We start from the raw sequence: 17308 nt of genomic DNA, 5'->3' as shown, positions 1-17308 counted from the left end.
CATTTCTTAAGCTGAAGCGCCTTATTGGATTTCCCAAGACCTTTGACCCCTGGTAACCTTCGGTAAGACATGAGGGGTCCATTAGGAGCCGTATATGCACAACATCCCCTTTGGCTCTCTCCCAAATTCAATATTACTTTTTTGCCTTCCTTTAGCTTCTCTGCCATTAATTCGTCTGGGCTAGGTGCCTTATTGTTTTTCGTTTCTTTTATAGCCTCTTCTATCTCATATGTCTCTAGGTCTAGGATTCATTATGAATTTACATTTGTGGTTTCTCTATATATTGGCGTAGTTTTCTAGTTTTAGTTTTTTATTTTTAACTTATGAACGTGGAATATGCATTTTTTTTCTCAACAAGAATGTAGAAAGTAAGAAAAAAAAAACTAAAAATTAATAATAGAATTATATTTTTGTTAATGTGAAAACAAATAAAGAGAGGTCATTCGTATATATTTCTTTTCTAAATATGGGTTAAGAGTTCTTCCTCAACCCTCATGACTTTATTTAAAAATTACTTACTACCAAATTAGTCCGTTTTTATAATTAAAAGTACGTCTAAATAAAAAAAAATGTATTGTTAGCATAATGCCCCATATATTTTTTTTGCTGAATATGCTTATATAAATTTTAAAGTTTGACCATATACTTACGTAACTTGAAACAAAATTATACAAAATATCATTTATCCAACGAATAATATGCAACGGTGCCAAGCAGCAAATAGGCAATGAAAATGTGCTCTCTTTTTATAGTTTTGTTTTTTGACAAACTGACATTTAAAAATGAAACGTGTTGTCTATTAATTTATTTTATTATTAAAAGGTTTTAAATTTTAGCATTTAGGTACATTTAATACCACGGAATAAAAAAAATTGCAATAAATACATTATATTTTTAGCGATAAATTATCATAAGTTAAATACGATTAATCAATACACCACTTATATATTTTGCATCTGATTTATAACTTGCCTCTTATATAACATTTTTAATTTTCATATGATTAATTTTGATGCTAAACTCTTTTGACGTATTTGGCATGGAAATACTGTATATGAATAATATTGTTAGGTACAATTTTTTTGAAATATTACGCAAATGTTACCCATGTGTCGTTGTATTTATACAAAATTCTTTGTTAAAATTACAAGCCTGTCAAATGCATGGCTGCGTCGTGCGCATTTTGCTTGTGGTGAGATAAATACTATCATTAAACGGTTTGTCCCGTTAAAGATAAAATTATATTTTATTTATACTGCTACTCGGTAAATTATTAAAAAATGATCGCTCTATTTAAATGTATATTAGTGCAAAATTTAAAAAAATATATTTTTAATGTAACTATAGTACTTTTCTTTTGTTATAATTTGTCAAAATTCTTAAAACAGCAGCTTTAGAATAAAGACAAAACAATGCTTTAAAGCTGTAACGTGCATGTCATGTCATCCCTATTTAAATTTGCCTTAAATGACGTCATATAAAAAGAGAAGGTCTCTTCAAATATAAACGTGATTTGGACTATCTGAAAGCAGGACATTTCGATTTTGTAAAATAATAATACAAGGCTAATAAATGTTTTTTTTTCAAATAATCAATTAGATTTTTTTGAAGAACCAAGTGTTGCAACTCACCCACCTAAACTGCTCTCGGAGGGCAACACAGTGACTTTATGGTAAGAAATCCACTAACTACCAATAATTTCAATCACTTAAAATATATTTTTTCTTAAATAGAGTCCAGAATGTTTTCGTATTACGGTATAGTGGAAAATCATAGCTACAGTATTACATCCCCGTTTCATTTCAACCGCCAGACTAAGTGTGGAATGTGGAGGCGTATTGACGTCACCAGCATGCGCAGCTCTTTCAAACGCTGGGGACGCGTCGACGGCATCATCATTCCTATCGGGAAACTGGGTGAATTGAAATTTTGGTGGTGGGGCTCGAATATTTTTAGCCATTGATAAAGAACGGATAACTAATGGTCGTTTTTTATCGACGGATTTGCTATTTACGTAACATGTATGTGTAGGATAGGGATGAATTGACAATTTTGGTAATAAATGTGGGTTTTGACTAAAAGGACTCTGCCAACAAAGTTATTCAAACTCTTGAATAATAATTACTAAGCTATTTAGCATAAGTACATAAAAAATATTATTAGAGACTTTTCTATGTTAAAATAACTGTTTATTCTTGATATAATGATAATATCTACTAAACCTTGATATTAGTTTGCTCTTCCACTCTTTTCCCCAATAATTTATAGGTTAATATTATCTCTTCATTAAAACTAACCTAACCAAATCCAATGTACTGTTTCAAACATATCCACTGTAGCTTCTTTCCGTTTTATTTTTGGCGCTCAACATAAAGGCAGAATAATATGTGCTGCTCACACAATATACGAATTTTACAGAACAGTCACAAGATGTTGGGTCATGGTCATTGGGATCGTGCCAAGGAAGGGAGAATACAGCGTGTTACAAATTACTTTCATGTAAAATTTCTTCAGGAAGACCAGCAGATGCACCCTCTACCTAACCTGGTTTTTCAAGTATCATAATACACTTCAAGTGACACACCGAACATCAATTACATATTCTCTGTCGGTAGCCAAAGGATCTCCTGAATGACATTCTAAATAGAAATCTATATGTGTTAGTTTTTATAAATATTAATATAAAATCAGATTAAAAATTGATGCTTGAAACTATATTTAGACGATCGCTACATATTTTCTTGACACGTACGATCTTCTCAAAAGATTCCATGATACTCTAATAACACTATGAAGGGAAAGAGGAAGCGAATTTCAAAATTACTAGACAGACCAATAAATCCAATTATTTACTATCATGTTTTATCAGCATGTAGTAATTAATTTTAATGTATATAATTTATGTTGATTAATGAATGACATTGAAAATTCGTATAAAAAAATATATATTTAGAGATCATATTACCTTTACTTAATAATAAATGCTTATACACTTCTAACTTAAGGCTAGGCCTGTAATAAGATAAAGATTTTCTGAACAGTTTTACCCTAGATTTTAATTTTTGGCTCATACATCCTATAGCAAATGTAGTAATGTGGGAAAAGACACAACTGTTTAACGTTTCTTCATATTGTCAATAATGTGTAGTTTTTTCAGTACCTAATGTGCACTTACCTACTTGTGATTTAGAATATAAAAATTTTTTTTTCATCGATATTTCGATGGATTATTAAACATGACTGCATTGAATAATGTTTCATCAAGATATATAATAAGTTATCATGTTTGGATTTACATTCTTTGCTTTTCAGCTTTAAGATATTTATGTTACGCTTGTCGCAGTCATTGACAGTTTTTTTTTAAGTTCTTTCGGTAACCAAGACTCGCAGCTCTCTAAAGGCTATTAAAAGGAAGATAATTAATCAACTACATCTTTAAAGCTATTATAGTAACCACTCATGTATTTAAAGTAACATTTTCTTAAGACTAATTCTTTTTCATTTCCATAGATTTTGTTTAAAGACCTTAGTTACCTTAATACTAGAACTGTTAATTTTATTTTTAATGTGATGTTAAAACTCCATAAGCAAAATACTTCCAGGCACATCGAACAATCTCAGAAAATGAGAAAAATGATAGATTATTGTTATTTAAATGTATTTTAAAGTATATAAGCCGTTTTTCTACTGAATAAAAAGTACGAATGTCAAATTTTTGACAGACGTGTTATGAAAAATTATTGAATTAATTATTTTGTTCGCCTCATTATATACATTATACAGACTAATCGAGAAAGCGAATTTTAAAATAAAACTTGACTATTATTACATATTTTGATCTGTAACAATATTTATCAGTTATTAATAATATTGTTCCGATATTACAAATTTTATCTAAACTAATACTTAGTACGACTATTTATTAATGTACTACATTTTATTAATTTAATTAGCAGAATTTATTTTTTTTAATAGTAAAACTTTTATAAAGAAATCTTATAAGATGAATTAAAAATAGCTGGTGCATGCGATGATTTCACCTACAGAAATATTTTACTTTTGAATAATAGATACTATACAGACTCTGTTCCCATTTTAAAATATTTATATACTCCGGAATAGGATACGGATAGGAAGAAGAAGGATACATTGAAGGTGAAAGGATCATTTTGATTAATCCGAGTTCCGGTATACAGTAGAGTAGAGGGTAACAATTACATGAATTCGGATCAGCTCTTCAACCCACAGGGCCTAAACTTCGATATGATTAAGAGGCGAATTTCTTACGTGAGATTTATATCAGACCTTTCTAGAGCTTAAATAGCCTGAATACTATCTGGGTACACAGAAGTTATAATTTATCCTACACCTATTATAAGAAGTGCAAAGTCCGTTGTGATCTAATGGTAATATGCTAAAAACAGATGTTTACTTATAATAAAAATGTTTGCAAAGAAGTTGAAAAATAAGACGTCGTCAAATGTAACATTTTTAAATTATTTATAGAAGCACTCTAAAATATGTTTTTTTTTACGCTATATGTCATAAGTAGGATATAACAGTGTTTAGAATGTAATTATTTAGCAGAAATTTGAAGAATATACAAAATAATTCAATTAAGTTAATTTCCTGTAAAGCCGATGATACATGATCTTTTTAAAGTTTGACGCGTATTTTTAATTCGACTTAACAATAAAAGTTTTAATCTTTTAACAGCACTATGTTAGCCCTTCTAAAAACAAACACATCACTTAACCCTACAATATCTATCTATATAATCTTTTGGTCGTAGTATATAGGGCAAATAAAGGAAGGGAATCAGTAATAAACTTTATATTTAATACATATATGTATGAAAAAGGATCGGAACAGTTTATTTATAAAAATGTCGATCAAATAGAATTTTCAATTTTTAGCCCTGATCTTTCGTTTATGTTGTGACCTAAAAAATATTTTTGAAATAACATTGGTCGATAATTCGATTTATCTTTAGTAGAGTAATTGATAGTTCGTTATTTCTGTGCTTTATTTATCTTTAAATTCAATAAAAATTCTTTGTTGTATTGCAGAGAAAATAAAATAATTGACTTAATGCGCTTTAATCATTTAATAGGAAGAGTAATTGGAACTTTGCTCTATGAGAGACTTTTAGATAGTACATTCCGAAATTAGTAAGAAAATTCATGTAAAATAAATTAGTGATAAAAAACGTTTATAGTTTTATGAAATAACTGTAAAGGTTCCAGTTAACTTTTATACTTATTTCCTAGACAAATGGTATTTTTCTTACTGGTACTATCAATCAATAAAATTGATGTTACTAGTTCACATCACCCCAAGCGAAAAATATAAGATGCAGGATGTTTGTTATGAGCCACAAAAAATTACTGTTGAGCATAGTTTAGTGGAGAGCAATACAATCTGCCGTACCTCAAGTAATCTTGCTTAGACTTATTGTAGTATGTTACTTCAGTCTTAATTAAAATGATAAAAAATAATGAAAGTATTTAAGAAAAATATTTCTATCTAACGTGATTCTTTGTTCTTCGTTATTGGGAGGAAGAGAATAAGGAATGAAGAGATATGATGCGAAAGGAAATGAATGGCCTGCAAGTTTACCCGATTTATTTTTAACCTGCAGAATAAATTTAATAAACGAGGCACCATTTAAGAGAAAGCTTAATGTCCTTTCATTAAATTCAAAAAATACCTCTTTTTTGGAAAATTGATTGAATTAGTGTGAGAGCTTCTTTAAATTGTCACATACAAAGCCGTAAGTCTTGCCGAACACACTCTATTATAAACGGCTTTAATAAGTTAAGCAAACTAATAATTTATAAGGTATTATACATTAAAGTAATTTTTTAAGTCTAGACTAATTTAACCATAAAATTTTAAAAACGCATTCTTATTTACTTCTTATAATTAAAAATTATATATAGTTAGGAGAAAATCTTCACTAATAAATATCTAAACAAGCATCGATTATTAAATTTCCGTTTTTTATCAAACTGGAAAAATCTTAGGTTTTTTATTGAACATACGATGTTCTGGATTTTTCAAGTTGTGATAACTACTATAAGGGTTTAAAAATAGACTTAAATTCACAAACTTGTCATTTAACGATTATATTTCATACTCTACGATATCATGAACAAATCATATGAAAACATTTAATATTTTATACGGTAATATCGAATTGTCGATAGTGCAAGGCAAACTAAACATGATTATAGGATTATTAGAAAGGAAACTAATGAAATAAAACTAGTTTAATTATTTCATAAATAAAATAACTGTATTTATCAAATTATTACTTTTAATTATTACTAAGAAATAAATAATTCTTATTTAAATATGCTTGAGTTGATAAATCTTAAACTAGCCTCCACTCAGAGCCATAGGCATCATCATCGCCATAGTAGCAGGAATCATTCCAGCTCCTAGAATATACAAAATATTATCGATTTTAGTATAATTTAAATATAAAATTTATAATGTGCAAGGCTTACAGACTGTAGATTGCACTATTGAAAATTTTAAGCATGTTTTGCAAAGCGCTCAGTCTTATTCATTTAAAATTAAATACTTTGAGGTAAACTTGTTTTTACTATGCGGAAAGGAAAATGATAATTAGCAAAAAAATTGTATATTAATACATGATAAAATACTTCTGGATTTATTTTGTGTTAGTTATGGGTTGCTATATTTCCTACTATATTGCCCATTTTTCGTTAGTAAAACAAGAAATTAGTGTACAGAATTTTGGCAATCATTGATGTTTCTTAGTTCTTATGGATATTCTCTTATCAGTTTTTTAGAGAAGTCCACGACTGATGACACTTTGGTTAGATGGTGATGCGATAGTGCAATAAGATATCGGTCTGTGTGAGTAGGTTTTCTCTACATTAAATAACCCAATGTGCAACAACAATATCCTGTTCATAAGATCAAGATAACAAAAGTAATATCTCGCTTGGTTCATTAGTTTCAGACTACGCGCTTAAGAAACTGGATAATTGTCATACCCAATACCCCAGAAATTAAGAGTTTGGGCAGGCATTTTAAACAATACATTAATTAGATCATTTTTCATGACTTTTAAGAGATTAAATAATACTTAAAATTAGACGAAAAGAACAGACAGAGAATTACATTAGAAAGAACAAATAAAAACTTTAATAATTCTAGGTTTTACCAAGATGGTGCTCCAGCACTGTATGGAAGGGACGTAATAGGGTTGTTAAATGAAAGCTTTCTTAATCGATGACTGGGGTTAAGTGAAGCGATTGAATGGCCTTCACGTTCACCTGACTTAGCTCCGCTTAAATATTTTTTATGGGCTTATTTAAAAGAATGAGTTTAGAAAACTCAATAAAAAATTTGCAAGAACTAAGATAGAGAATCATACAAGAAGCTGGGCTTATTGATGCTGAAATGACCAGACGTGCAGTAACTAATTTTTATGACAGATTAGCTTTCTGTCAAACTTTCTATCATCTGAGAACAATAACTTTGAATGTATGCTCGAGAGATCGAACATACTGTTAAATATCCACAAACTGGCTGATAAATAGTTAGTTATTTAATTGATTTATATAAAAATAAAAAAAAACATTTTAAAAAAATTTTAAAAATATTAAAAAAACGAAAAAACTTTTTATTTTATTTTACAATGCACAGCGCGTCCTCAGGTTGCAGATGAAGGAAAGCCCTTTGGAAGATTAAGGGTAACTAGGAATTTACAAATAAGTAATCGCGGATAGCCAGTGAAACTCCACCTTCTTTCAAAACTAAATGAAATAAATCGTTGCAAATGGAGATTGCCCTTGAAACGACCTTAAGGCGTCATTAATGACCCCGTCATAATGATGAAGTCAAATACATATCTCAATGCAAGATCTTTGGCCCTTCATACTTCCGAAATAAAAAATGCCATTTCTCATTGAAAAAACGGTTTGACTTTAAAATAACCTTAAAGGGTTGCTTCGTTACTTCGACCTTAAAGTTAAATACACATAAAACTTATATGTAGTATTATTATGTAGACATTATATGAACTCGAGTTGACTACTTATATTAATAAATAGAAGTAATATAAGTAGTTACAATCGTGACTTGAAATCTTCATAATCAATTTTATTTAGTTTTTATTTTATATTATTAAGCTTATTAAAAAATAAGGATTTTTACATTATTTTAAAAGTTTAAATATAAAATATTTAGTAATTTATGAAAATAAACATTGATCACCATAATAAAATAATCAGCATATTTGTGACAAGGACTTTGTGCCTTGTGAGTTTAAGCATAATATAAAATGGAAGAAAGATTCTACTTATAATTATTATAGTTAAGTTTTTAAACGACTAATTATAAAATAGTATTTAAACAACAAAAAAAGTGGTGAATCTGCCAAATAATTATCTCATAATATACCGTATAGAGTTTTTAAAATTAAGTAGGAATTTAATTTAAATCACACTAATTCACATCCTGAATATTATTACCTACTGCCGCCATTACTGCTCCAGGATCTCCATAGTGTGGCGTTGTTTGCCTGTTTTGACTATCCTTTTGTGTTACACTATTACCATTTTTCTTTGTTCTCCTGCGTTTCCTCTTAGATTTGACTTTTAGAGTGTGCTGTTTTTTATCAAATTTTTGCTTGGCTTGCTCTACACTTTCGAAAGTAGACTCTACTTGCAACAAACCACCGTGTGACGTAGTCATGTTAACATTAGAACCTTTAAGAGGCGGCAGAACTGTTAACTGAATACCTCTGAAAATTAAAAAAATCTTTAATATTGATATTCAAAAAAAAATTTAACTTACTTTGAAGTTCTTAAGGTATGTACAGGTTTGATACTAAGATCAGACGATAAAGATCTTTGTCCGTTCCTTGGGTGCTTATATCCTTTAGTGGTCGATAGCAACACCCATTCACCTTCTCCGTTGAAAGGGTGAGATTCAGTCTGTATTTCTTTTTCAGTGCTTTTTCTTCTTATGTGGTCATAAGTGTTAGATGGAAAGTTGGACGGCAGCCCATCAGTAATTATTTGTTCATTATGATCATTACAATTTTTTCCTGTAAAGCAAATATTTATTTCGAAAACATTTGGCTATCATCCGAAAGCTAGTTTTAAAATTGGTTAACGTTGGATATGATTTAAATTGGTAATTTATTAATTTTCTTAGAGAATTTTAATATACTTACTTTTATGACCATTCGGTCGCATGGTAGTACTTCCATACCAATTGTAAGATGGTAAATGTGCTTGAACGTGAACTTTATTTTCATAATATGCAGTAGGTCTGGAAGAAATCGTAGTAAAGGTCGGCCTAGGTCGGGATATCTCTATATGATCATAGATATTAGTGTCGTATCTATCAGATGATTGTGTTGGTCTGTGGTAATGGTATGGACTAGGTGGTGTTATTGATACTGGTCTAAAAATATGGGCTTAAGTTTTATTGAGGATACTTTTATAACTTTTCTATAGCCAAGCATAGAAAAACATTAATATTAAAAGTTTTCTTTTTATTCATAAAGATCATGGAAAAAGTCTTTGGGCATAGGTCTTCACTATTGTCGCGATGTAGCATTAATGAAGATTTATGAGATATATTATCATTTCATCTCAATAATGTAGTAATTATAAATTTGTAGTGATTTCTATTAATAATTTGCCGTTAAAGAATCATTTTAAATCTGGAAGGCACCTTAGTCTTTCAACTTAAGAAGTAATAATATGTAGATTTTATCAAGTCTAAAGTGATCCCTAGATCCCTTGTAAAATTTGATTGTAACGGTATTATACATTTATGCATTTATTGGGCCATTCTTATTAAGAAGTGAAGATCATGTCCATTTTAGTTATGCCGCATTTTTAAATTGGTAATATTTTCAGTAATAATAATTTTTTAATGTATATTTCTATTAGAACTTTGTATAATCGACTTTTTTGAGTTTGGTTGACTTTTTTAATTTTAATTATTAGCATTTAAGGTATTCAAACCTATATTTTTATTTACACTTTACACGAAGTTGATGACTTTATTTTATATTCGGGATTTGTGAGATTAAGTTAACATTACGTCTTTTCGTATTAGTTTGGTATGTAGTATATATTTTTTTGGCCTTGTACTTGACATATTTAGCCACTAGTTTCCAATCTAAAACAACGGTATTCCATTAAACACAAATGCACGTGTCTCATCTATGGTTCAAAACAAAAATTCACTGTAATGGTCTTACTGAAATATAATGTTATTTTACTTTGTTTTTTATAAACTCGTTATATTCTTATGTGCTTGTCAGGTACATAAAAATCTAATGTGCTTCTTACTCTAAGTAAAAACTAATTTTAATTCTTTTATTTAATATTGAGAGTATGTGATGAAAGGTATCCATTGTGGCTTATACAATGTATATTTCCATGCTTTTATAACTTCCAAACTAGAAGCCGCAGTTGAACGTCCTATACAATTAACAATTGGAACTAAAGATGGCCTAAAGGTCGAAGGCGTTTTGTCTATTTAAATAAAATAATTGCTTGAAGTACAAAAGCCAGCTTTTTATTTCAAAAGATTTTCTACTAACAATGCAGCTATTCTTCCGCTTTTAATAAAACATCTATTTTAAAAAGCTAACTAAAATTACGCATTCTAAACGGCGAAAGGAGTTGATTTTAATTTTAATTAAGTTTAATAATTAGATAAAAATATAAATCACCTTTCCATTAGAGAAAATTTAATTAAGTGTTAATTGAATCCCATGAGCAAAAGATACATATGCCAATAAATACAATATAAATATAAAAAGTCTAAAATATCCCTTTTTTTTATTTTTAAGTAAGCATAATGTAAGCTTATATAAAACACGATTTATTTAGTATTTATTTTAAATATTAGATTTTTCTACTTTTTTTCCCAATTCTAAGATATTTCAAATTTTGAAAATTGTTTTATTAATTAACCAATTTGTTTTTTAATTATTTTTATCAGTGTTTTTTGTGTTATTTTATCAAGTCATTTTTGTGAGAAAGATTTTTTTTTAAATAGTTTTATATCGCTATAAGCAATACAAAACACACCGTTTTTCTATCTAGAAAAAATCGTTTTTCTTCATTCGTCTTTTGAAATATTTAGAGAAAAATGATAAAAACCCCAAGTCTTGGTCTCAAAATAAAAAAATGTTTTTTTTAATGTTTTGAGACCGAGACTTGGTGTTTTATTATTTTTTCTCTACTTACGTAGATCTCTTTGAGATAATGCACGAGTTTTTTTAATTTCGAAATATCTATAAAGGTCACTTTATAAAGCCATAAAAAGCCACGTTCATATTTGTTTAAAGTATTTAAAGATATTTTGAATACTCTATGAGCATGTCTATGAACTGTGCGATATTTATAACTTTCTATATTTTGTGCAATAAACAAATATCTTTAGCTTAATTTGCAAGACTTGTTTAAAATGTATACACAAACCTGTCATAATCCTGATCATCTTGCAGATATGGTCTTTGGCTACTGATAGCTCCATGATCATCCCAAGGCATTTCAGTAGACGGCTTGTACTTACTTTGCCACTTTGATATTTTGGAAATTGACCAGGGTATAGGTTCCAAGCTTACCCACCTACAAAAGAATTTTAAAAATATTATGAAACTAAAATAGGTTGAACATTTAATTTAATTAAAGGCTAATTAACTAAAGGCTGATTGAAGTTTGGATATACACCTGATTGATTAATTGAATTAAAATACTCTTTGTCACATAACATGCAGTAAAGTAAATAGATGTAATAAGATTTAGCAGCAATATTTTAATAGAAAAATCAAAATCATGACGCTTATTCTAACTTATGAAAATATTTTTGTAACGCTAAGGAATTATAGCAGCTTAATAAAAGCGTATTTTTTAAAACATAAAGCTCAAACGCCTTAATATTTTTAACGCAACTAATGTTATGAACTTACCCCATTTTATCATCATAAGGATTTTTGTGTCTGTTAACACCCAATAAGGACCAATTATTTATAGATTTGTCTCGAATATTCGCATGTTCGGTATAGCTTTGACTTGGTTCCTCTAGATTTTGAGCTAAATTATTTTCACCGGGTCTTTCGTTTGTATTTTTTTTGGCATTGTATTTCTTTGCAAAAGATTCAAGAAACTCTTTTAGAGATTGCTTTCTTAATTCTTCTTGGTCATTTTTGTTTATATCTATGACTGAAGGAAAACTTCTGTCATTGGCTTCCACCCTAAAAATTAATTTATTTTAGAATACTACTTTTTCGTTTTAGAGCAAATGCGCATTATCAAAACATAATAATGGTCAATATTAATAATAATAAGTAATATAATACTGAAAATAATCAATACTGAATACTACAATATATACAATACTGAAAATAATCTCTTTATAACAACAGCAAAATATACAACAAACGGAGAGTGGTAAAATATACATATTTACTTCTATATATTAAAACTAAAAATACATTTTACTACTATCCTATTACTGCCTGTTTGTATAATGTTTTTTATTTAATAATTTTATTATTTGTTTACCATATATATTTATTATTGTTATGAAATTGTAACCTGGTATTTCCAGCCCTGGAATATGATCGGTTTAATTTTTTTTAGTCCTACACTTTCTCTTCACTTAACAATAAAAAGACAGACTTTATTAATTAAACTCTAAATAATAAATGTTTATTAGGTTTTTATAATTTTTAAAGACATCGATTACAATTCGCAGATAAGCATAACATGAAATGAAAACAAAAGAATGTAAAAATAACCTAAATAATTGATTCTATTGTTTTATATATTTTTAAGCGTAAAAATAATAAATAAAATATATAAAACTAATTCTTCATATAATGCAATATATTATAAGATACTTTTTTTATATTATAACTTTTCCAGTTTTAAAAATTACTTGCCCAGAATATATAATACCGTTAAAAACGTAGCAGCATGAGCAAAACTCTGGCAATATACTATAAGCCAGCAAGATGTCAGAAGTTTTCGGGTATCTTAGTCCAACAGCCAAGTTTAGTTGAACGTTAAACGTTTAACTGAATATTAAAATGAAAAAGCAATAAATAGTGAAAATCTCGAGATATTTGTTAATAGTAATCTGTTTAAGAATTTGTTCTTCATAATTTGGCAACAAGTGAAAACTTTGAGAAATGACAATCAAATTTCAATTAAATAATTTTTTAAGCTACTTAAAATTATAGAAAGGAAAATAAATTTTCTAAAGAAAAAATTCTTTAAAATATGTTGTGTTTCTGATATTTTTTTAGATTTTAATTGGGTGTGAGTGTTAACTGTAGCTTATGTCTTATATTTTTAATTTTCTCATTTTCTTTAAGAATGAACTCATTCTTATTTGATTCGCATCTAAAATATTTTCTGGATATTTCATCTCTGTACATTTTTATATCTTGGACTTTTATCACTTATTTTATGTTTTCAAGAAGTTGAAAATATAAATTAAACGGTATTTTAAAAGTAAAATTTTATTTAATTTAGACATTAACTTGACGTAATTTTTTTTTTATTTTGTAGGCATTTTCAGTGTTTCCTTTTACTTATAATTTTCATTTTTCATTTTATCGATTTTTCGTTGTTCCTTGGTAACGCCCAGGGTATCAAACTCGTGGATTAGGCGAGCTCAATTATGTATTAAAAATCATCGAAGGAACTTCAAACAGTTTCAAATTAAATGCACATTCAATTCATAAAATTTACGTTTTTTTTTGTTTTTATTTCAGATAGTTTGTTAACTCCGTAAATATAGTTGTCATCAGCAATCACTTACCAACTTTATGCGTATAGGTTAAGAATGACCCTGTATAAGAAATAATTTGTTTTTGACTGTAAAAAAAAAATTAATTACATCAGTTTTTAGAAGAAAAATAAAAATGCCAATAATTTATCTTATGCGCGGGTAACTTCTTCTTCTTAATTGAGAATTTAGTAATTGAAAATTTAATTTATTATCTTGTTATTTGGTTTCGATTAGCATTTAATATTAAGGTAAGTATAGATAATGCATCAAAAGGGCTTGTAAAACCGTCAGTACAAAAGCTCTTGCTTGGTGTACTAAATCATTTTTGAGGCAAACAATTATTGCGTTTTGAAGTTGGCGGGTACTATTTTGAACGTGTGTTAATTTTTATTAATTTTTAAAACTTTTGTACAGTATATTTTAGAATTACAGTATATATATATATAATCTTTCATTTGCAAGCATAAATTAATTTTTTTATCATGCATCCATTTCTCCATCATTCTCCAATACAAAATCTTATAATTTATTTGTTTCAAATGAAATGTTTAAGGGCTTTGCCAGCTTATGGGATATAAAAGTCTGATTAAAAAATTAGATTTTTAGCGACAGTTAATACTTGGTATTTAACAACAGTTTCCTTTTCAGGCCTTTCTTTGCCTAGTCTAAGCATTTTAAGCTTTTTGACATTTTCCGTGTATTACAACAAATTTCTCATGACCTTTTCTTTTTTAATTTTTCTTTCATGTGTAATTTTCTTTTTGTTCCAAAGCAATGTTATTTTAAGCAAAAATAAATAATTAAATTCAATTAAAAATATAAATATAGAACATAATACAAAACAATTATTGTTTTTAAAACTTGTAAAGTAAAAACTAATATGACAAAACACGCAAAAAATGCACGTTACCGGTTATACCGGAAGTAGGAGTCAACTAAATAGTTCTGGTGGATAATATCCATAGTCTAATTGTTTTAACATATTTAAGTTTTTATGTAAAAAATGAAGTTTGCAGACCATTAAGAAATTATAATTTTTTTCCCATAAACAAACATTTATCATTATTTTTTGTTAGGGTTCCTTGTATAGCAAACCCAATTTTAATAGACTTTATAGATAGAAATTTTGTAATTTTTAAAGTATTTGCAATTAATAGTATTTCATAGTAAGAATACTTATGGTTTATATAGATTGTATTAGTTGGCAATGACGGCGCGGCGTTTAAAAACAACAAGTGTTAGTGATACAATAATGTCACTATTTATTAGTTGCAAATTGTTAATAATAAATCATGCAGGAACAATTAAATTATACATATGAAAATTATTTCAAGGATATGTATATTTGCGACTCAATTTCCGGAAAACAGAAACCATCACAAAGTACTGTCATGAAATTTTGCAGAAAAATAAACTAGTAGTTAACAATGAAAATATTGAAATTGCAAATTTGGAATATTTTGTGGCATACCCAAGAAAAATGAAATTCTTGCATTAATGCAAATAGCATTAGAATCGGGAATATCTTAGTTATTAAAAATAATAATTTTACAAAAACACCTATTTCTTATACTATGATTGCTTTCTACTTTTAGATCTGATGATGCCTTAGGGTGAAACGCGTGTAATAGTTTTTTAAAAAATAAACATAATCTACGACCATTGACTTTGTGTCCCTCCAATCTCTGAATTTTTACAAGTTTTATCCATATATCTTTTTCATGGTTCATCCATATATCTTTTTTTCAGTTTTATCCATATATCTTTTTCATATCGGTATAAGACCGATTTTTCGCGAGTAGAATTCTATGAATTAATTTTTCTTCGATTTCAAGTAAATATTTTTTATGGATTATTATATCTGGACGAACGAAGTGATGTTTTCAAAAAATGGGATTTTAATCGTGGAAATTCCCATTACTTGAGCGACACAAATGTGCATTCATTTAAATTTTCAAGTCTTGGCAATTTAATGTTTATTGTGCATAGAATGACAGAGATTTTTATGAAGATAATTTCTAGGCAAAAGCGTTATAAGAACGTCTTGCACAATTTTGAAATTGTACCTAGAAAATGTATTTAGTTAAATTTATTTAATTAAAAATATATTTAACTATTAATAGGTAGCCAACAATGAACCACATCTTTGGCCATCCCGCTCTCCAGATCTGACAGTACTAGATTTTCGTCCCGGCATGATATATTATTGACCATTTGAAACAAATCATCTTAGACGATTTATTAAATTTTATTTATATATATTTTCATTTATTCTGCTTGACCAATCTACCTGTATTAATATTTATCGATATTAACAATTAATCATTTATATAAAATTTATTAAACTTGGTTCACCCCTACAAGGAACCCGACCAAAATATAAAGATTTCCTTCGAAGCTGATAAGTACCGCTATCTTAAAAGTAATTTAGTCGAGTTTTGACTTAATTGTCTTAAGTATACTGTCAAATTTTCAGATTTTTCCTAATACAGACGATGATGTATTTCCTGGAGATACACCCTTTATATAAACATGAAACCCCAAAAAATAGTTTATCGTCATATAAAAATATAATACGAAAAGTGGCGAATTTACTCATATTGAAATTAAAATGAACCTACCTTTTATTATCATCAATTTTGTCCAACAAACGGCCATGGTCATATAAATTAAATTCATCTCCACTATTACTAGTATCACTTTGAAAATCTGGATTAAGATTTTGACATAAAATCTCACTAAGACACACTACGACACATATCACAAAAACGATTTTCATATTATTTTTCTTGCTTAAATATTTAGACCAGAAGGCTTATTTAAATTAATATTTACTTATTGCAACATTACCGCAAAACCGTCAAAAATAAACAACCAACTTCTCGGCGAAGAAAGTTAAGTTGCCCAAGAGTGAAATGGGTCCAAGAGCAGTGAAGATTGTGGTTATAAATGTGCATTTGGTACTCCCTTCTTAGTTTAGTACGATGGTAAATGGTGAAATAATTAAATAAACAATAAAAAAATGTTTTTCTTTTGAGACAGTATAGGTAGGTATGTTTGCTATGACCATTTAAATTGTTAGAGTACAAAGTATTTTTATAAATGATTTATTTTACAATTTTAATTTTATAATTAAAATTTATAATAAATAAATAAATGATAAGAATAAAAAATAATTTAATGCTCATTAAAAAGCATGTTTAAACCCGTTAATTTTTTTTCTCGAAAAACTTTCTTGCATATAATTTTGAACTATCAACAACACCCGCAAGAGTGACTTTAACCCTAGATTAAACTTCCTGTAATATCTCAATTTAATTGTCATCAATTTCTTTTTTCAATAGATCTAACATACATATCAATAAAAAGTAATTTTTTATACGAGTATATAAAATGTATGCATTCCGATACAGTTTTTAATAAAAGAATAAGGAGTAGTTTCTTTCTGAAATCAGTGCGAAAATATTAATTTTCTACTTGTTTCGGAATGATTAACTGC

The 17308-nt window shown here is 27.9% G+C and overlaps 2 protein-coding genes across 2 annotated transcripts in view; both read right to left on the bottom strand.

Moving 5' to 3' along the window:
• Positions 1 to 1796, bottom strand: part of LOC126741067 (uncharacterized) — a 29392-nt gene extending 27596 nt beyond the window's left edge. Inside the window, exon 1 of the mRNA XM_050447371.1 lies at positions 1636 to 1796. The gene's annotated coding sequence lies outside the window, so the exon portion shown is untranslated. The remainder of the gene's footprint in view (positions 1 to 1635) is intronic.
• A 4505-nt stretch (positions 1797 to 6301) lies between these two features.
• Positions 6302 to 16711, bottom strand: LOC126741243 (uncharacterized). The gene is made up of 7 exons (XM_050447621.1): positions 16431 to 16711; positions 11981 to 12265; positions 11490 to 11639; positions 9218 to 9450; positions 8836 to 9088; positions 8511 to 8782; positions 6302 to 6443 (listed from the first exon to the last, which is right to left on the bottom strand). The coding sequence occupies exons 1-7, from the start codon at positions 16586 to 16588 to the stop codon at positions 6382 to 6384; spliced, it is 1413 nt and encodes a 470-aa protein (XP_050303578.1). The 5' UTR covers positions 16589 to 16711; the 3' UTR covers positions 6302 to 6381.
• Positions 16712 to 17308: the final 597 nt, after the last annotated feature.

Source organism: Anthonomus grandis, chromosome 10, assembly GCF_022605725.1.
Source record: "Anthonomus grandis grandis chromosome 10, icAntGran1.3, whole genome shotgun sequence".
Classification (NCBI taxonomy): Eukaryota; Metazoa; Arthropoda; class Insecta; order Coleoptera; family Curculionidae; genus Anthonomus; species Anthonomus grandis.
The sequence above is the reverse complement of the archived record's forward strand: the minus strand, read 5'-3'. Positions and strand labels throughout refer to the sequence as shown.